The sequence below is a fragment of the Elgaria multicarinata genome, chromosome 1, assembly GCF_023053635.1.
Source record: "Elgaria multicarinata webbii isolate HBS135686 ecotype San Diego chromosome 1, rElgMul1.1.pri, whole genome shotgun sequence".
NCBI classification, from domain to species: Eukaryota; Metazoa; Chordata; class Lepidosauria; order Squamata; family Anguidae; genus Elgaria; species Elgaria multicarinata.
The window spans coordinates 147,301,293-147,322,164 of NC_086171.1; the positions used below are offsets into that span (position 1 = coordinate 147,301,293).

The 20,872-nt window shown below is 41.1% G+C and overlaps 1 protein-coding gene across 1 annotated transcript in view; it reads left to right on the forward strand.

The window, feature by feature from the left end:
- The window catches only part of LRP8 (LDL receptor related protein 8), a 208,563-nt gene extending 188,211 nt beyond the window's left edge, over nucleotides 1-20,352 (forward strand). The window contains exons 8-19 of the mRNA XM_063138773.1: nucleotides 3,168-3,287; nucleotides 3,418-3,543; nucleotides 5,951-6,122; nucleotides 7,841-8,068; nucleotides 8,869-8,987; nucleotides 11,258-11,397; nucleotides 15,060-15,201; nucleotides 16,826-16,978; nucleotides 17,538-17,813; nucleotides 18,414-18,482; nucleotides 18,626-18,798; nucleotides 19,906-20,352. Of these exons, the coding sequence (XP_062994843.1) occupies nucleotides 3,168-3,287; nucleotides 3,418-3,543; nucleotides 5,951-6,122; nucleotides 7,841-8,068; nucleotides 8,869-8,987; nucleotides 11,258-11,397; nucleotides 15,060-15,201; nucleotides 16,826-16,978; nucleotides 17,538-17,813; nucleotides 18,414-18,482; nucleotides 18,626-18,798; nucleotides 19,906-19,944 (1,757 nt within the window). The 3' untranslated portion in view covers nucleotides 19,945-20,352. The remainder of the gene's footprint in view (nucleotides 1-3,167; nucleotides 3,288-3,417; nucleotides 3,544-5,950; nucleotides 6,123-7,840; nucleotides 8,069-8,868; nucleotides 8,988-11,257; nucleotides 11,398-15,059; nucleotides 15,202-16,825; nucleotides 16,979-17,537; nucleotides 17,814-18,413; nucleotides 18,483-18,625; nucleotides 18,799-19,905) is intronic.
- Nucleotides 20,353-20,872: the final 520 nt, after the last annotated feature.

Genomic DNA, 20,872 nt, shown 5'->3' on the forward strand with positions numbered 1-20,872 from the left:
TTGGACTGCCCTTGAGGACACTTTAGAAATGTCATTTTGTCCAGAATGCAGCAACATGATTACTCCCTGGTACTATAGAACTTGGCATGCTATGCTGCAAAGCTCCGCTGTAAACAAGAAACAACAATTAATATATGGAAGACCTTCCTCGAGATCCAACAACCTTCAGTAATGTTTCAGTATGCATATGGCCTAATTGGCTCATGGCCAATGTAGGGAGCAAACACAGGCAAGATCAATTTGAATAATGAAAGGCAGCCAGCAAACGCCACCATGATACAGGCAGCTAGTCCAGTCTCTGAACTTGCTGCCGTTAATAATGTGACCTTTCTGCTTGGAATCGGTGAGTGTGTTGTACCCTGCTGTTGTGGACGGCTTTCCAGTGCAGTGTTTTCTATTTGTTAAATTTTCTTCCAAGGTCTATCACTTATCCACTAATTAACAGTATCCAAGAAAGTAAAGTTTGAAGTGTTTGTGTGTGGTGGTGGGGGAATACATCATTAGCTTTTTTTCCTTGCCTTTAAAGCCCCCCCAGATATTTTTGTGTTACAGAATCCTGGGGTATACAAATCTTATCCAGGATTCTAATATTTAACTGTACAGCAAATCTCACACCAGGATGAAAACAATGTTCCTCACTTTGTGCAGGTTAATTGAAATGACAATCGAAATGTTGTTTCGGGCATGGAAATGACCTTCTTCAACCCCCATGGCAGATCAGAGTTGCCTGGATAAAATTGCAGTGGATTTTCAATTTCAGCTTCTGCCAGTGGGGGAACAAATGATCCGGTCTTTGTTCATGCAAGTTGTCATGGCTTGAAAAGATTATTAGTAGCAAGGTGTCTACAGTTGCATTCCTCCGCATTCTTAGATTTGCTTAATTAATGTTCTTAATTCTAGTTGCAAACCTTTGGGCATTTTGTGTCAGTATTGGCCAGCAATAGGATCACTTGGGTAAATTCCAGGGTTTGCTGTCATTTTTGTTTGTCTTCCAGAACAGCATTTTTCATATTTTATAGCAGACAAGACAGTAACGAAGGGTGGGGTTGAGGAAAGGGGTCAGTATTCTGCCCTCAAGCAGTGGTCAAATCCCATCAATTAAAGAGAAATTATTGTTTCTTGGTGGACATAAGTGTCCATAAAAGCAGGTCTAATGGCTGTGTACATGCCCATACATTGTTGACCGGAAGGTGTTAGTTCAAAGAGTCCTCAGTCCATTGGTATATCAGTGGAAAAAATATCCATGCATTGTTGTTAAATGAGTTGTTTGGACACCAAAACACACACACACACACACACACACACACGAGCATCCATCCCTGTGGGCAAAGAGGAGCATTCCAGAGTGCTGGGAAGTTGCCTCTTAGTACAGTGCTGGAGGATGTGTGTCCCTCCAGATGTGGTTGGACTGCAACTCCCATCAGCCCTAGCTAGCATAGTCAGTGGACAGGGATGATGGGAGTTGCAGTACAACAACACCTAGGCAGGCAATGCGTTGCTCACCAAGATGCCCTACTGCTCCCACTTTTAAAAATAATAAACATATTGTCTTACTGGCAGCTGTGAAATAGGTTTCTGTCAATGCTGAAAATTGTGTTAAAAAGCGTTGTTTAGTATATTGGGACTCAAACCCCACCTGTGCTTTGTGCTCAGTCTTTTGGGCAGGTTACTTGTCCTTTGCTCTCATGCCCAGGTCAGTTTCTCAAATTGGCAATGATGCCCAAGGCCCACAAAGTTTGCATACCCCTGATCTAGAGGGCTGAGTGTTGTCCATCTCTGCTTTAGTATATCCATTAGACTCGACTCCAGAGATTTGACTTCTTATCCATAATAATGTTTTATTAAGCTCTTCATGGTTTTAATTTTTGTGAACCGCCCAGAGAGCTTCGGCTATTGGGCAGTATAGAAATGAAATGAAATAAATAAAATAAATAAATAAATTCTGCAAATCCATCATAGATGGAAAGGTTGTGAGATAGTTTGTATCTCTTCAATCGCAGGCAGATGTTATTATTATTATTATTTATTTATATAGCACCATCGATGTGACCTAAAATACCCCTGTGGTGATGGCATTCCTAATCCCGAGCTGACACTGCCCCCCATCCCCCCAGAGGCATCTTTCTGTGATGCCCTTTGAAATAACTCCCCTGACATATGGAAGCTGTTTTTTCCTGAGCAGGTCCCAGAGTAGCCATTTGGGTACTACCTTCTAAATGACCCAACCACATAGAGTCCATTGCACTGATTTTCCAATGGAACCAGCACCCTGGCAGAAGGGGGCTGCCAATCCCATGGGAAGAAGCCCAGGCAGTTGACCCTGCCACACACTTGGCTGGGTCACTTTAGAAATGTCCCCAGCTATAGATACACATAACTAGGTGACATGTTTAAAGGGCATCAGTGTTGCTTGCACAGCAACATACCTTTGTAGGTGGTTTTAATTATTGTAAGCCACCTTGAACTTGGAAGATGAGTATAAATTATGTCAAAAAATAGGTCTGTTGTGCAACCAGCCCATAGATTTGCATGAGTGCAGTCCCAGCCTAAGAGGCAGTGAGAAGAGTAGGAAAATGCACTGGGTCACTTCTGGCTTCCCTTTCTTTTCTTTTCTTTTCTTTTTTATTTATTTGAAACAGCTATACCCTGCTTTACCTCATATAGCTGCTGGGAAGAAGGGGAGTTGCAGTCCAGCACACCTGGAGGGCAGCACGTTATATTGACCAGTTGGCTCTTTGGGGCTTTGAGGGGCAGGACTGGGAATGGAGCGATCAGTGTGGATGGTTTTAGTTAACCTTCTTGTTATTTAAAACGTCTATCATGCTTTTTTTGGCTTGTGGAATAAAACAAACAGTGAAAGCCAGCGATAAAGTTAATGTGGCACAAGAAGCCAAGCAGAGGCACGTTAAGCTAAAGTTCTATTAGTAGGTCCTCTTTTAAGAAAATCCAGATCGCTGCTCCTTGGAAAAGAGAAAGAGAGAGATTTGCTGGCTATTTCTGTGTAGGTCCAATTGTACTGAGGATTTACCTTAAGTGATCCCTTGGAATCATTGAATACATTTGCTACTTTGACTTTTTAAAAACCACCACTACCAACAACAACAACAACTTGGGAGTCTTAGAGATGAACATTTGTCTAGTCTAAATAATCTTTATCTCTCTCCTAGGCATAAATGAATGTGCACTTAACAATGGTGGTTGCTCCCACATCTGCAGAGACTTGAAAATTGGCTATGCCTGTGAATGTCCTCCTGGATACAAGCTTCTGGACAAGAAAACATGTGGAGGTAATTTGCATGGGAACAGCAGCCCTTTGTGTTTAATTGCAGAGGCACTTAATTATAGTCACTCCAGACTCGCTCCATGTCCCAATGGCTTGATTTCAAGTAATTGATGGCTTTGAAACTCTCCTTCCAGACATAGATGAATGTGAGAATCCTGACGCTTGTAGCCAGATCTGCATTAACTACAAGGGAGACTATAAATGCGAATGCTACGAGGGTTACGAAATGGACACCCTGTCCAAAAACTGCAAAGCTGTAGGTAAGGAAATGCTCAAATCCATTTTGCATGATCTTTACAAATCATGGTCCCTAGAAAGCCAAGGCAGGTGTTAGGACCGGAAGACTCCAGTGAAAGAGAGATAAAAGAAAAAACCAGAGGCCAAAAAGCCAGTCACTTCCAATTGGAGGGAAGCGCATCAGTGACAGCATGTGTAGGTGACACAACTCTAATTATGCATCCGAGAATATTTCCGTAGTATGGGTGATTATTACATTTATCCATCAGGTGTTTGAAAGTAAGAACTCGAGCAGGTCGCCTGGTACAGAAGCCACACCATCTACAAGACTATGTTTAACTTTTTGGGGGGGTAAATGGGAGTTGTAATGTATTGTTGGTTAAAATAAAAAAAGGAAAAATGTATCAATAGGTAGAACTAAGTGAGACACACAGGAAGTTAGATGGAAGAGGAAGTCAGGGACACAGACTTTGATTGAAGGAATACTCGCCCAATCAGGAGGTGACACAGCAGTCAGTGACTCAGCACTCTCAGGAGTCAGTCAGGGCTGGAGAGAAGTTAGAAGCTATGTTTGTTTGAGGCAATGAAAGTTTTATTTTTATATAATACTGCATTCTTCATTTACAACAAACCTATCTGCTACCAACTGTCTCTGCAGAGGCCACCAGTGAGGGAGGAAGCAGCAGCCAGGCACCTCTCCACCGTGCCTGGGTCCAGCTCCAGCTGAGAGCCCCCTCCCTCCTGCTGTCACCTATAACTGCTGAACTTTCCAACTAAGATTGTAGTGCCTGAATTTGCTTTCCTTTCCCCCGCCTCCTCCTCCCTCCCAATCCCCTTTCCTTTTGTGTCATGTCTTTTAGATTGTAAGCCTGTGGGCAGGGACTGTCAAGAAATACTTTTGTAAGCCGCCGTGAGAGCCTTTTTTGGCTGAATGGCGGCATAAAAATCCTTAAATAAATAAAATAAAATAAATTTTAAAAAGTGAGCTCAGGAAGGAAATATTTCAATGGGTTTTTGTAAAAGCAGTTCAGTTGAATATATATATATATATATATATATATATATACACACACACACACACACACACACACACACACACACATATATATATACATAAACACACACACACTCACACACACACGCAGTGGTGGCTGAAATTGTTGACATTTTGAAATTTTCATGTTTTGGAACTTTGCAACTTTGCATGCTTATAGAAAATGTTCTGTTACACAAAATTCAAATGTTTATATAGAAGTTGAAAGAGAATTTAAGGCTGAATTCAATACAAAAAACAGAATGCAAATATCTGCAGTACAAAAAAGTTATGTTTATTTTAGTCTAAAAACAAACACAGGTGTAATTGAGTGAAGAAGCGGATTGGAATTGCAAACCCTACTGGCCAATCACAGTCCTTGTTCTGGGGACTAATCTCATGGCAGTAGCTGCGATACATCATGTTTCAAGTTGGGGAAAGTCAGTTTTGCTGTTTGTAACTGAAGCGCAATTGGAGATTGTGTGAATATTTGAAGTATTTCTCAAATTAAAAGTGTACTTACATACATCATAAATAGAGCAATGACACCAAAGAAAAGAGTTGATTGGACACCCAGGAAAAGAAGCAGGGTTGTTTTATTACGTGAATCAGGTCTTTCTATTGATTTATAAACATTTGAATTTCGTGAAACAGAACATTTTCTATAAGCATGCAAAGTTGCAAAATCAAAAAGTGTCCACAATTTTGGCCACCACTGTATATATAGGGAGAATCCTATTAAAATAATTGCTATGAAGTCAAACCTTCTAGTTGGTTTAGTCCTCCTTATCTCCCTTCCAAAGAGGTAGGAGTGTGCTTGTTCTAGAACAGAAGTGGGGAACATCAGGCCTGCGGGACAAATTGGGCCCTCCTGGGGTCCCAATCCAATTCTCCAGGATTATCCAGACATGTACCTCAATTTTAATACATGGATTTAACTGCACGGGAGATTCATGTGGTGTTCTGAATGTTACACACACACAGAGAGAGATGTGAGAGTGAGTCCTCCATTTGCCAGTTAGAAAGATTTCATGTGTAAATTGTCACTTAGTTATAGCAAATGTGACTTGGGAGTGTTGGTAAAGAGAGCAATAATTGCAGATCTTTCCTGTTCTTCTTCATGGTCTCTGTGCATCACACAAAAAACACAGGCGCAGAGCCCCATGTTTTTTGTGTGACTGCACAGATGACCACTCGAAGAACTACGATTACAAGTAAGCAACCTGTCTTTCTTATAGCCAGTTTCAGAGAATCTCAAAGCTGCCATTTCCCTCCCTGTTTAGACTAGCCCTTATGATAAAGCAACGGAAATGAAATCTAACTCTAGGCCCAAGACTGCACTATTCCATAAGCTGCTTAAAACTAAAAGTGACTTGCAGGGTTCTGTTCCATGGCAGGGAAGAGCCCGTACCTCGTCTTCACGAACCGTCATGAAGTGCGGAAGATTGACCTGGTAAAACGGGACTACTCTCGTATCATCCCCATGCTGAAGAATGTGGTCGCTTTGGATGTGGAGGTGGCAACAAACAGGATATACTGGTGTGATTTATTCTACAGGAAGATATACAGGTGCGGGGATGTCACTTTGCTCTGACATCATCTTATGGCAACTTAATTGCAGGTCTGTCAAAACCCAGTGGCACCAGAAATGCGCTTGTTGAAAATATGCATCTTTGAGTTGCAGCGCTGAGACTGTATCTAATTACACAGTGAAACAGCATTTACTTTATGCAGCACAGATGACCGTCTCTCTTCTACACTCAGATCTGAATTTATATTGCCCCCTGCTGCATCTCAGAGGTTCCTCATGCTGACTTTTTGCTAACAATCAGAGGCAGGTTTACTGTGAGCTACAGATAAGGAAGCGTAATTTCAGAGATCAGCAAGTCAGTTTCAGGGGGGAAATAATATTTTGTAAGCAATGGCCAGTTAATTACACTCAAGCAGCTAGCTAGACATGGAATGAGATTTACATATCCGGGGGGGAAAGAAAGAGCAAGCAGAAAAATGGAAGACAGGCGACTTAACTTGTAAGTTGTAAGCTTTGCAATATGTATAGTAAAGGACAAAAATAGGATCTGACTGTGAATACCTGAGAATAATTTAACATGGCACTTCTCTTAGAGTTACTGGCAGCAAATATATTTCAGGCTTAAGATCTGACTTCTGTTATTGTCGAGAGTTTGTTTTCTCCATCACTGCCAACTGCGACAGTTTTGCCCTTAGAGCTCTACTTAGGTGGCTGCTTTTATCATCAGCACCAATTTGAAGCGCATGTTATGAGCATCTGATTCGTGTTACCTTCACTATATACATGCGGGTATTTGTAAAATGTTACCAGGTTAAAATAATACTGATTAGAAAGCAGATGCACATGTGTGAAATTGTTCATCTTCAGTTAACCATAGTTCAAACGTGTGTGTGTGGACAGACAACCACATACATGTGCTGTAAGCTATGCAAAACAGCATCTCACCTGATAGAAATAGGTTGATCTGCAATACAGCCAGCTAGCAACAAGTGTTTTTTGTCATTATTTCTGCTTCTCTGGAATTCTTTCTGCTATTACAGTTTTCTACTCACGTCTTGAAAATGCATGAGAAGAAGCAATTGCGAAGTGTCTTAAGACACCCATCTTTGTAGTTTCAGGCTAATCTGACATCATTTTGAAGCAATCAGTCAGCAAAAGACTTGGGACCTTCTCCACATTTCCCTGTGCAGCTTTTGCTCACATCTGATAATTCCAGCAAAGACACAATTCCCTATGCACATTCCCAAAAATAAGTCAGGAAATGTCATGTTGGTAATAGCTAGCTATCTGCTGCAAGATCATACAAGTATGGCTAATGCATGATGATGATGATGATGATGATGATGATGATGATGATCTGTGTTTGGTTATATCCTGCTGTTGCCACCCCACACAGTCCCCAGATCAGCTAATAATTACAATTTTCTGCAGGGTGGCTTGTTAACCATGAAGAGTGGCTTATTTTTCTCGAACAAGCAACCTTGAGAATCCATGGTTTGTTGATGGATTGTTCAGGGTGGTTAACAAGCCACCCTGTGGAAAAAATCCTGGGTTTAGATAACACACTAACCCACAGTTCAATAACAACCCATGCTCAAAACCATTGGGTGTGGGTTAGCATGTTGTTTGAACGGCCCCGTGGTTTACAACCCATTTTGTTTCCTTTTCTCCAGCATAGAAGCAGCCTTTCCTCCACCACACTTACCACGTTGCCGCCTGCATAAATACAGTGACAATTTGGGTGTCCCCTCTGCAGTGCCTACATAGACAAAGCCAGCGACACAGCCGAGCAGATGGTTCTAATAGATAGCCAATTGAATTCGCCGGAAGGCCTGGCGATGGATTGGGTTCACAAGAATATTTATTGGACAGATTCAGGAAACAAGACCATTTCGGTAGCCACAGCTGATGGGAGTAAGAGGAGGACACTTTTCAGTACTAACTTAAGTGAGCCCAGAGCCATTGCGGTGGATCCAACCCGGGGGTAGGTATGAAAGAGTAAACTCTGCCATATATTGCTGAACATATTCCTTGCTCTGCCTGGGTCCTCCTAGCTCTCAGGCTGTAGTATACAATGCAATCAGAGATTATTGTATAAACCGTTCGGCAAAGAAAATCAGTATGCTTCAACATACAAAACCTCTGATTGCTAGACTGACTGTTTTTTAAAATGTATAATGCCAATAAGATGCAAGGCTGATTCATATATTGTTACATGATTAACCAAGGGATTGGAGTTCATGGTTTGCTATGATCCTCCATGCTTGGGGCAGGGAACTGGATCAGATGTCCTTTTGTATTTCCCCCGTCTCTACAGTTCTTTGCCTTTCAGGACTCAAATTGCAGTTTCATTCTATTCAATGAATTCACAAACTCCAGCTCCCATCCCGCTAAAATTATATGAAGAATGCTGTTTATGTGCATTTGTTCCCAGCTGCACTCAGACCAAATCAGTCAAGGGAACATCACACAGCTGCAGCACTAAATGTTGGGCAGCCATTGCTTCATTTCTTGTTTCATGATTAACTAAGGCATTGGAGTTCATGAGAACCACTTCACTGATGTCAGAGAGTCCTCATACGTATGGATTAATACTCTTTAAAGAATCCAGTTGTTTTGGGGTCACTGAAGTGGCTTAAGCTTGTTCAAAGAAGCAGCAAACTACAGCCAACCCCAATTAGCATTGCATCCTTAAATTTAAAGATGGCTCACTTCAAAGGACATAGAAGCTTTGTGATGGCACAGGGCTTTGCGCCGTCTGCTTTCTGCTGTTCTCTCTTATAGATTCATGTATTGGTCTGACTGGGGGGACATCGCAAAAATTGAGAAATCTGGCTTGAACGGTGTGGATCGGCAAGTGCTTGTGACGGACAACATTGAATGGCCCAATGGTATCACACTGGGTAAGTTGCAAAACTGGGACCATGGGTGCTTCTAGATGGGGTGAGGTGGGTGGGTCCTTAGCATTTACAACCAGAAGGCATTGTGCAACTGTTCCATCTCTTTTTCCTTAATGGATTTTCTGCGTTAAGGGAAAAGACAGAAGGTGGGGAAAGACAGGAGGGCTATGAGTGGAAGACATCATCTGGACCCCCTGTAAACTTCTGTGAATGTGGCAGGAAGATGGCATCATAAAAGTCTCACCTGGAAGAACTGCAGATCACTGTAAATGGCAAAAGTTCCTAGGACAAGAAACCTAGGAAGCTGCCTTATCCCAAATCAGATGATTGGCCTGTCTAACTCATTATTACCTACTGATAGTGGATTTCCAGGGTTTCAGATGGGAGTCTTTGTCATCCCTACATGAAGATACCAGAGATTGAATGTTGGACTTCTTGCATGCCAAGAATAAGAACGTAAGAAGAGCCCTGCTGGATCAGACCAGAGGTCCATCTAGTCAAGCACTCTGTTCACACATTGGCCAACCAGCTGTCACCATGGTCCCACAAGCAGGACATGGGTGTAACAGCATTCCGCCACCCATGTTCCCCAGAAGCTAATGTATATAGGCTCACTGCCTTGGATACTGGAGGTAGCACATAGCCATCAGGATTGCTAGCCTTTGATAGGCTTCTACAACCCCCCTCATAAAGCCATCCAAATTGGTGGCCATCACTACATCTTAAGTTAGTGAATTTCATAGTTTAACTATGAGCAGCAATCCTTCCCATGGACTCTAATTATACAGGTCTCAGATGTATAATTTCATCACTCATATATACAGCCAGTCAGTTCAATCTAATACAGTTTTTTGCTGATATGACTTATCCTGAATTTCTCCTGCTGATTTAGCAATTTGTGCTCCATGCAAAGCCTTCTTCAAAACCTTTCCATAAGGCCAAGCTAGACAGTACATGGGGGATGGGTGAACTGTCTCTTTTTTTAAAAAAACTGAAAAGCAGCATCAAATTCTGCCATCGGGAACCGAAAGGAAGGAGCCAATTAACCATTTTCCCTTTCTACCATTTTAAGACTCTCAATCAACAGCTGTTTTCCCAACCACAAGGGAAATGATAAGGGGGGGGGGTATTTCCCCCACTCCCAATGCAGGGAGAAAGGCAGCTTGGGGAAGAGTGGTTTTGAGGAAACAAATGGTGGGAGGGGGAAGGGTTATGCCGCTCCTCCCCCTTCCTCTCCTAAAATGGGCAGCATCCCACAGCTGCTTTTCAGCTTAAAAAAAGAAAGGCAGGAAATTGTTCACACATCTCCCATGTATCTTCTACTTTGGCCTTTACTTGAATTTATTTGTTTTATTTATTTATTTATTTATTATTGCATTTATATCCCGCCTTTTTTCCTGCAAGGAACCCAAGGCGGCGTACATAATCCTCCTTCTCTCCACTTTATCCTCACAACAACAACCTTGTGAGGTGGGTTAGGCTGAGAGTCTGTGACTGGCCCAAAGTCACCCAGTGGGTTTCCATGGTCGAGTGGGGACTAGAACCCGGATCTCCCGACTCCCAGTCCGAAACTCTAGCCACTACACCACACTGGCTCTCACACCACACTGGCATTGTGTAAGAGATGCTTATGGGGCAAGATCAGCAAGTAAGATGGTAGGCCATTTACCACACACATTTTGTCTTCTTGAATTAGCATATAGGACAGCAGTTGGTGCCATAGACTACAGGCTAGATGTGATAAAAAAAATAATGGCAACAGTTTATATTACTACTAATGCAGACAGAAAGTTAAGGCAGTAGGACTGTGAACATGACCTCTTGCATAACCCCTACGTGTATTTGCTTGGGTCCTGCCACACGATCCAAGCTTGGTGATGAAGTATTTGGCTCACAAGTGCAGAGAGAGGAGGATATGGCACAGGAAAGCCTTGTTCTGTCGTTGCTGCTGTAGCAGTTTAGATTATGCTAGCTGGGCAAGCATGCGTTATCCCTATATGCAGCACACATGTGCATGGGTCCACACTCCCAACACTCTGTGGCATGATGGAATCAATGCACTGAGATTTTATATGAAAAACAAAAACAAAATAACCAACTGGACACACTTGTACTGGACATGTTGATGATTATGATGATAATGATTGTCCTTTATGAGTTGTTTACCATTTCCCAAGATGGTGAAGCCACAAGAAAACCACAACAATAAGTAAGAGTGGTCAAAAGGCAAATGCACCCACTTATAATTCTGCCTTGATGTGTTTGCTTTTCAGATTTGTTGAATCAGCGTCTCTACTGGGTGGACTCCAAGTTGCACTTGCTTTCGAGTGTAGATTTCAATGGCAGCAATAGGAAAGTTCTCATCTCTTCCGTGGATGACCTGAGCCATCCGTTTGGATTAGCAGTGTTTGAGGTATGAGGCCAGGAGTTGGGACTAAGCCTCGCCTGACAGTGAACTAAATCAAGGTAGTAATGAAAGGGACACCTAGAGACACCAGTATTGGATAATATGAGCAGGTGGCCAGACAGTGGTTGAGCAGGAGATGGGATTATCTAGGTGCAAGTCATATTTTGAGATGTATGATGGTGGGGGATCGTTGGCCATGATCAAGATATGAATGATGAGTAGGACCACAGTAAAGAATGAGTCCATATCAGAACTGGAGAAACAAGGAAGGAGAACTTGGAATAATTTTGCAGCCGTATGGAGGAATTATGACTGAAATTGGTTGTTCATGTATGTTCTTGCAGAAGAATTTAGTTCAGAATGCTTTGGGCTCAATTTTTCTTTTCTTTTGTGCACCTGGAGGTCTCCTTCCTTCCTTTTTATATCAGAACTGGGCCTAGTCAACACCTATGTTTACAATTTTTTCTCACTCTAGTAGGAATGGAAATGCTGAACAGTACACACACAAAATAGATTCGTCTGGCTGTTAAGGTCTAATGAGGTTCAGAATTATGTAAATTGATAATGTGACTTCCTTGGATTGTATAATGTATTGAGATTGCAGCATTTGGAACTACTGATTCCTTTTCCATAATATAGAGTTTCAGTGGTCAGAATGCTAAACTTTCCTCATCAAATATATATCCTAAACATTCCTCATCATATATATATCCAGCCCAAGAAACCAAGGAATTTAATACCAAAATATAATCAGTCATTCATTACAAAACAAGATACCCCCTAAATCCATCCTCCGTTTTTCACTTCCCTATTCAGTATTATAAAAGATGTACCATGTGATTTTACCATCACCTTTCTACAATTAAATCCCATCAATGCTTTGCCCTATTATCTCTTCTTCTAATTGGTAGGAGTTGTTACTAAGTATGTCTGTGATAATGTTGATTTGCAAAGGAAGATAGTTTTGCTATTCCTTGGGTCACATTTTTCTAGTTTATCCTGAACTGCAGAGCTCTCTTCTAAGAAATTGTCAGGGGCTTGCCCTACATGGAAACTGACTTAATACAGGTCATATCTTCAAAAGAGGAAGGAAGATTAGACTGGAATGCCATTTGCACTGGGATGCCAGGGATCGCTGCACACTTTATAATAAATCCCCTCAAATCCTATTCATGAACCATCATGACCACAAAAGTCAGAGAAACTCATCTGAGAGCACAAGCTGGCTTTTTGATAAGTAGGCCGGGCATATCTGCCTCGCAGTTAGGCTACCTCAGAGGGAGAATTTCTTTTCCCAGACAGCCTGTTTATATAGACATCACATTCTCTGCTTTTTATAGCACATAATATGGAAGAAAGGATTGTTCTCTGAAGGATAAATTCCAAGTGAACTGTCTTTACCTTTTTCCTCAAAAAAAAAAAAAAAAAAAAAACCAGAGAAGAAATGTAGCAGTTTTGTGCTGGACTCGCTATATAAAGAAAACAGCTCCTTGCCAGTTAAAAACTACCCCATCACTTGGGACAAGAGGGCTTATCCAAAAGCCATAAGCTTGATAAAAGCTAGAGCCATATTGAGCCTTTAAAAGACAAACAGACTAGAGTGTGAAGTGGCTATGACAATTAAAAAATAACTCTCTACACTTTATTTATATGTATATTTTATTAGACCACTGAAGACCTTGCATGGTTGAAACACGTTTGGTTTTTCATTGTCTCTTTGTTCTTTATCGCTTCTATTGATGTTTTAATGTAATACCATATAGTTTTTATATATACTTGAACTATACAGAGTAGCTATTTTGCTCAGTATATTAAAGGTTTTTTAAATACTTCAGTTATCTTCATATTACATGTGACTATTGACAGTGATACGGTCACCAGTATATCCACCCCTTTCTCTCATCTCATCGTCTTAATTGTAAGGGGTCAGGACAAGTTTTTTAACTTATTGGTGGACTAATGCAAAATGAAACAGGCCTGCCAGCAGGCTCACAATTATCCCCTTGGTCAGCTTCTGCAGGCACACCATTTTTTTGGAGCAGGAATTGCAGGCGTAAGTTGGGTGTGCACCCCAGTACAGTTGCTGTCTGTCTGCAATCCGTTGCTTTCAGCAGGATGTATATCTGTATGTAAATGGAGATGTACATCCAAATGTTCATCCCATTGAAAATAGTGCCGTGCAGAAAGACAGTGACCACTCTCAGATGTGCCTTCAGTTTATGCCTGATCCAGCAAATGATAAGTACACAGAAGTCTCCTTTCACATACAAATCCTCTTAGGCCCTTTCTACCCCTAAGGATTATCCCAGGAAAATGGAGGGATCGTCCCTGCCTGCTCCCGGGATCCCCTGTGTGACATTTGGATGCACAGGGATGCTTTTTAGGATGCTTTTAGTATGTTTTTAGGAAGTTTTAATAATGTATACTGTGTTTTGATTAATATTTTATGTATTTTATACTTGCTGTTGTTCCCCACCTCGATCAGAATGGAGAGGCGGGTTAGAAATAAATATATTATTATCCTGGGACGATCCCGAGGGGAAAGGCAGGTGTAGAAATGGCCATAGTTAGTTCAGTGTAGGAAGCATGAGGTGGCAGAGAGGGAGAATAAAAATGAGAGAAATGTCTTCCCCTTTGCCCTCCTGTTCTTCTCTCGACATTCAAAAATAAAAGTGAGTTCCTCACAACAATATAATTTGTAGAGTTGAGAACACTTTGATAATGTATACGCAAATTGAACATTTCATTGGTCTTCTCTTTTTTCTTCATGATTTTCAAAGACAAAATTATGATTCCATAACACAGAATCTCCGTAGGGAAGTTCACAGGAAAACGTGCACATACACACATATGTTGAAAGAATACCTGGCGGGAGGACTGTGGGGCTAATCTATGCCTCCAGCTGCCATTGTACATGGCAGAAACACTTCCCCGCTGCCCGCATGTTCAGACAAAGTGGGAAAGGGCACACCACACCTACTGATGTATGTGCTTTTTCACTTGAGAAGAGACCTTGATTAGGCCTGAGTCCTCCACATGAGAAGGAACTCTGCAGACATACATCAGTGTGAGTGTAGAGCCCTTTCCATGTTGTCCAAATGCATCTTCAGTGGGAAAATGTTCCTGCTGGGGATGTGGCAAGGGTGAGGTTTCATCTTTCAGCATGTGTGTGAGGGGAAGGTTCATGTGACATTTCCTCATGTAATGAGATACTGCCTTCCAAAGAAGAGGTAGAGTAGGCAGGGCTGACCCAGCCATGCAACAATGTGCAGTGACCTGTTTCAAGTGGCATCATCACGAGCACGATCGTTGAAGGCAGGAGCCGGTGTCTGACCTGTGCAGCAAGTGTTGGCCCTAGAGATTGGGGCATGTGCCTCCCCTTGGGCTCCAATTCAAGTAGCAACATGTCTTGGGCTGGCACTAGGAGTAGGGTTCATTGAGGATGGTTAAAAGTATAGGCCTTCAAAGTACTGAGCACCATTGATTTCAGTGGGCTCTACAATATTTAGGAAAGACCTGACGAATTCATTGTATGCTCATCTGCTTTTTTCATATCTGGAAAGCACTGTGTATGACTTGGTTACTAAAAATGCAAAAGGGATTGATAGATAAGACAACAATGCCCAAAAGGCTTTTGCTGGTACATGATATGGTCTCTTTTCTTTCAGGACAGGGTATTCTGGACTGACTTAGAGAATGAGGCAATCTTCAGTGCAAATAGGCTGAATGGTCTAGATATCTCCATTTTGGCTGAGAACCTCAATAATCCTCATGATATTGTAGTCTTTCATGAGCTGAAGCAACCCAAAGGTAAGGCTTGTTTTTAGTTCAGTAATGGGCCAAAGTTAGATTTGTACTCCAGGTTGACAAAGAAAGGTCCACTTCCACTATTTAGCATTACATAGAAGAGCATTCTTGATGAGGAAACCTTAAATGTCTTGTTTAAGCCATGGTTAGGCCACTAACCCTTTTGCAGCAAATGATTAGTGAGCATGTTTAAACTGTGGTTATGTAGCCACCATGGTTAGGAAAGGTTCACAGGAGGACAACCAGGATGATCAGAGGTCTCGAAACAAAGCCCTATGAAGGTAGGCTGAAAGAACTGGGCATGTTTAGCCTGGAGAAGAGAAGATTGAGGGGAGACATGACAGCACTCTTCAAATACTTAAAAGGTTGTCACACAGAGGAGGGCCAGGATCTCTTCTCAATCCTCCCAGAGTGCAGGACACGGAATAACGGGCTCAAGTTAAAGGCAGCCAGATTCCGGCTGGACATCAGGAAAAACTTCCTGATTGTTAGAGCAGTACGACAATGGAATCAGTTACGTAGGGAGGTTGTGGGCTCTCCCACACTAGAGGCATTCAAGAGGCAGCTGGACAAATATCTGTCAGGGATGCCTTGGGGTGGATTCCTGCATTGAGCAGGGGGTTGGACTCGATGGCCTTGTAGGCCCCTTCCAACTCTGCTATTCTATGACATGCTAGGCCATAATGTTTTGCTCAAAATGCTTAACCACTGTGGCTTAGCATGTGTTCTAAACAGGGTCACTGTTTACAGTCCATTACACTACTTTGGCTCTCTGGTTTGGGAGGGTTCTACTCTAGCTGAAGAGGCAAGCTGGCTTTCACAAGTAGGCAACCAGTCCCAAGCTCTTGTTCAGCTGTGAAAATCACTGATCAGCTAAAAGGAGATAATTAGCAGATCTGGTCATTTAAACCAGTATAGAAGATAGTAAGGATGATCTAGTTCTGAAAGCACTGATGATCTTGAGAAGACCCCAAAAGCCTCAGAGATTTCAGATATTTTTTTAAGGGGGTTAAGCCCTTTTAGACCTTTTTGTACTGTACTGGTGCCTTTTACTGTCTATACAGTTTCTTTAGAAGCACTGTCATTAGATGGACAAGCCCTCCCCACAATTATGTTGATACTCTAACACCACTCCACTTGAAGTGAAACATATGAAATGATCTCGGTTCCCACAGCAAAACAAAGGCAGTCATTCATCTTGCAATTTTCTACAGGGAAGTGATAATCTATGAAGGAATGTTTATGTGTGAAATTTCCCTCACTTTCAAATAAACATATTTCAGTTGGAGATGGACTGATTTCTGATGTCATATATGCCACCTGATGATGGCACCTGCCACGTGATGAACATAATCTTCATTTTTTTTTCTCTTTTTATATTTGTACATCACTTTGGATTTTTCAGTGAGAAGCCATCCACAAAAAATTTAAAACAAAAAAAATGTAAAAATATTGTCACCTCTTTACCAGATAACATGGGTCTTGAAATTGCCTGCAGGTGATAAGGTTTCTGGAAGAAAAGTCCCGAAGACTATGAGAGTGAAACAGAACTAGCAAAGGTCTCATAAATGTATCATGAATTACTAACAGGAACACAATCTTTATTATTTTCTCTTCCTTCATATAGCTCCTGATGCTTGTGAGCTCAGTTCTCTGCCAAATGGAGGCTGTGAATACCTTTGTCTTCCTGCACCCCAAATCTCTACACACTCCCCAAAATATACATGTGCTTGTCCTGACTATATGTGGCTGGGTCCTGACATGAAAAAGTGCTATAAAGGTAAAGACAACTGCTTTCACTGTATGAACCTTTCCATGCCCTATTTAGGGCATATCCCCTTCTACTTTCAGTAGAAACTCCACCACTGTCCATGACATTATATACATTTTCTTGCCTTTCTCCATCAGTCATAAACTTCAACCATTTAGTTCCTTGATGTAAAGCTTCATAAGATGTTCCATTTTGTTGATAATTTTATTCTCCAATTCTGCTATATGCTTAATGACAGAGAACTTAACACATTTGCCCCTGTGTGCTCACAAATAATCCATGGTTAACAAATCATGAGTTGTTTGGTTATGCAAACCGGGTCTTTTTTATATGCTCTGTATAACCACTTGTCAGCTTTTCATTAAACTTTTCAATATTTAATATAAGTAAATATGTTAAATGTGTTGGTCAGAATTGCACACTATTCTAAATGTGAAGCATTCATATGATTTCTCTTTACCTAGACTTCAGATTATCTTGTTTAGTTTACACAACTCCCAAGCTTCTGGAGTAAATGAAATTATTCTGTGTAGATCTTGAGGTGACTGTGTATTGATGATCTTTTCAGAGCTTCCAACTACCTCAACTAATATGCCTACTACTACTACTGTTACTACTACTACAACTCACATGCCCAATTTTACTGCTGTTACTGCTGTTATGACGAACACTACTACCACCGTCGTTGTTACAACTAGCAACACCAACAGTATTAGAACAGAAAGCCAAGAAACAACATCACGTGTCTTCCTTGGCACTACAAGCGTTCGTTCACTCACAACCACATCCAGCCTGGCAGACCCAAAGATAACGACAACAGGAAACAGCAATCTCTCCCAGCACTGTAAGCAATGTAGCTTAAAACCAAGCATTTTTTCTTTCTGTTTTCCAGCTTGAAGAACTGGGCTGATGATGGCACAGTATGTTGGAGTTGGCAGTATACTGTGCAGTACACTAAAGCCAAGTCCTTTAAACTAACCCCCCTTTGCTTAATATAAATTTTATTACTTTTACATGAACTCTTATCTTGGTTGTGGAGGGTGTTTCTTCAAGAGCCTTGTTTTCCTAGTGGCACCTTAGGGCAGTATGAGAAACAGTGTGATGTAAAGGTTCGAGTATTGGACTATGACTCGGGAGGCCCAGATGCAAATTCCCACTTGGCTATGAAGCTCACTGGATGACTTGGGAAACTCCCTGAAAATAGAGCACCCAAAGTATATCCATAAATTCATTCACAAAATCTTATCATCTTGTCTTGCCCTAGTTTTGGGACTTCCTCTGCTAAGGAAATGATGAAGGGTCAAAGCGATCTCTGCTTTATTTTAAAAATCATAATTTTGTGCCAAGAGAACCTGAATTCTAAATACTTTCAAGCGTTTTTTGCTGATTCTGTCCATGTGTTTTGTCCTTTGTCTGAAACTGAGGTTGTCTTCTCTGGTTGCAGATGCTAACGATGGACAAGGTTTTGGATCAACTGTGATGGCAGCCGTTATTGGAATTGTTGTTCCTGTTGGTAAGCATATTTTTAAAATACTCATAAAGAATTCTGAACAGTGACATTTGTGGGGAGCCAGTTTAAGAAATATGGACTTCCTGAAGCAACTAGAAATTTTTGTTCCTTTCTCTCTCTCCTTTTCTCTTTCTTTTTCCCCCTAGTGGTAATTGGTTTGTTGTGCATGGGAGGGTACCTCATCTGGAGAAACTGGAAACGGAAAAACACAAAAAGCATGAACTTTGATAATCCTGTGTACAGGAAGACTACAGAAGAGGAAGATGAAGATGAAATCCATATTGGGAGAACCACACAGATTGGGCATGTGTACCCAGCAGTAAGTGTCTGATTTTATCTTTCTGGCTGATCCTCTACCATCAGCTTGTGTAAGTAGGAGTAAAGTATGTATACCTCCATCTCCCAATGAAAAGTTTTTAGTGTACATCAAGAATCGTTAACTAATTTAGCCTCACAATATGGAAGAGATGCATTTTGATGTGAAAGTCAGCCACAAAAGCAATGCAACCTAAATCCATTCTACAGTTACCTCTAGCAGCTGTATGGAAAATTAGGTAGCAAAAGTAAAATCCCAAATATGTGTGAACTATAGGGTCAGATATGTGCTCCATGATCACATTTAGTTCCTGAAAAATGTGCCATGTAGACATACCCTTAGGCTGTAGTTCTGAGCACGAGGGGGTGTTATCTTGAACCTATGAATATATCAAGTATGTAAAATATAAACATTCAGGGTAGATAAATTTAGAGATATAGTAGACTAGAAGTGAGCAAGAGTAGAATTCCTTCACTTACAATGGGAGGAGATTGGGGGACAACCATCACCAAGACTCTTAAGACTTTAGTGTGTAATTTTACTGTACTGGTCACACTCTGGTATTGTCACTTCTAAGCTGCCCCACTGAAAGAACTGGCATAAATGAGTACTTCGGAATTTGATTGAAGACGTTAAAACAATCTGCTACTTCCATTGACTTCAGCTGGTATATTGGTTTATTAAGTGGTTTGTTCGTTTATTTATTTATTTATTTATTACATTTTTATACCGCCCAATAGCCGAAGCTCTCTGGGCGGTTCACAAAAATTAAAGTTTATTAATTAAACTTAAATTAATTAAGTTTATTGATTGCATTGAGAATCTAATCTAAGTAAGCGTTAAGGCATGCACAATCTGAGCTGTTAATACTGAGCTAGTTCTGCCCGGAATGGCCAGCAATTGCTCGGCACCAAAACATCAGATAATTAAAAACAAGACAGATGTTATCCAATTAGTAAATCACTGACTGGGATCCTCTATCTCTCTGTCTCCTGGGCAGCATTCCCAACCACTCTTCCAACGTCCCAGTTATCTGATTCAATTCCTCCAGCCCCCCACATCACACCAGAACTTGAGGCACTGACCCATTTCTCTTTTCTTTCTCAACAGCGTGTAGCGTTAAGTCTAGAAGATGATGGGTTGCCGTGAGGGCTGCACCGACTCCAGTCCCACCGCCGGATCGATAGATATGCACTGAACACATCTGCTGTGGATCATGGAATCCACCTTGTCATATTTCTTTCTCCCCATCACCTTTAACTATTTATGTTGCAGAAGGGTAACCACAAAGTTGTAATGAACCGCAAACATCCAAAGGATGTGAAAGTTTTGTATGTATAATCTTTTATACACCTTTTTAACTTCTTGCACTATCCATCTGTAATAGTGAGGAGGCTGCTCTAACGCTGAGCTACTAACGCGGAGTATACAACCAGCCAGACCCAAGGGTCGGTAGCTTACATGACATTTTTAATCACTATATTTATAGAGGGTTTGTAAATATGTCCAGCATACTTTGTGGCTACCCATCAACATAAGAGAAAAGAAGAGGTCTATACAAGCGGTTTAGGATATTTATTAACAAATTCTGGATATAAGATTTGTTCTGTACATATACTTAGAGGATGAGAGTATTTATTTTTTTGTATGTTTGGCTCACTGTGCATAGATTATCTGTGTATATACCTATCAAATCTCGATAGGTATATAGACATTTACATATATAAATAAATAAATATATATATATATATATAAATATATATATAAACAAAGAATATATTTTAGAAACATTAGCCCAGCTCTATGGGAAATAGGGTAATTGAATTCTTAAGGGATGTTTTTGCTTTGAAGTCTAAAGCCACTGAGTAAGAATTACAGCTGTTAAAATAGGATAGTCGATGACTGTCAAAGAAACAAAGTGCTCCCATAATGTACAGTCCAAATTCTGTCCTGGCAGATGAACCAGCTCATGGCTCAGTTGCGCACAAATCTAGCAGACACAGGAGTTCTCAGGCACACATTGAGCTTCCTGCATGGAATTCCATTTTCTGTAATGGAGGGGACAGTTGTGCACATA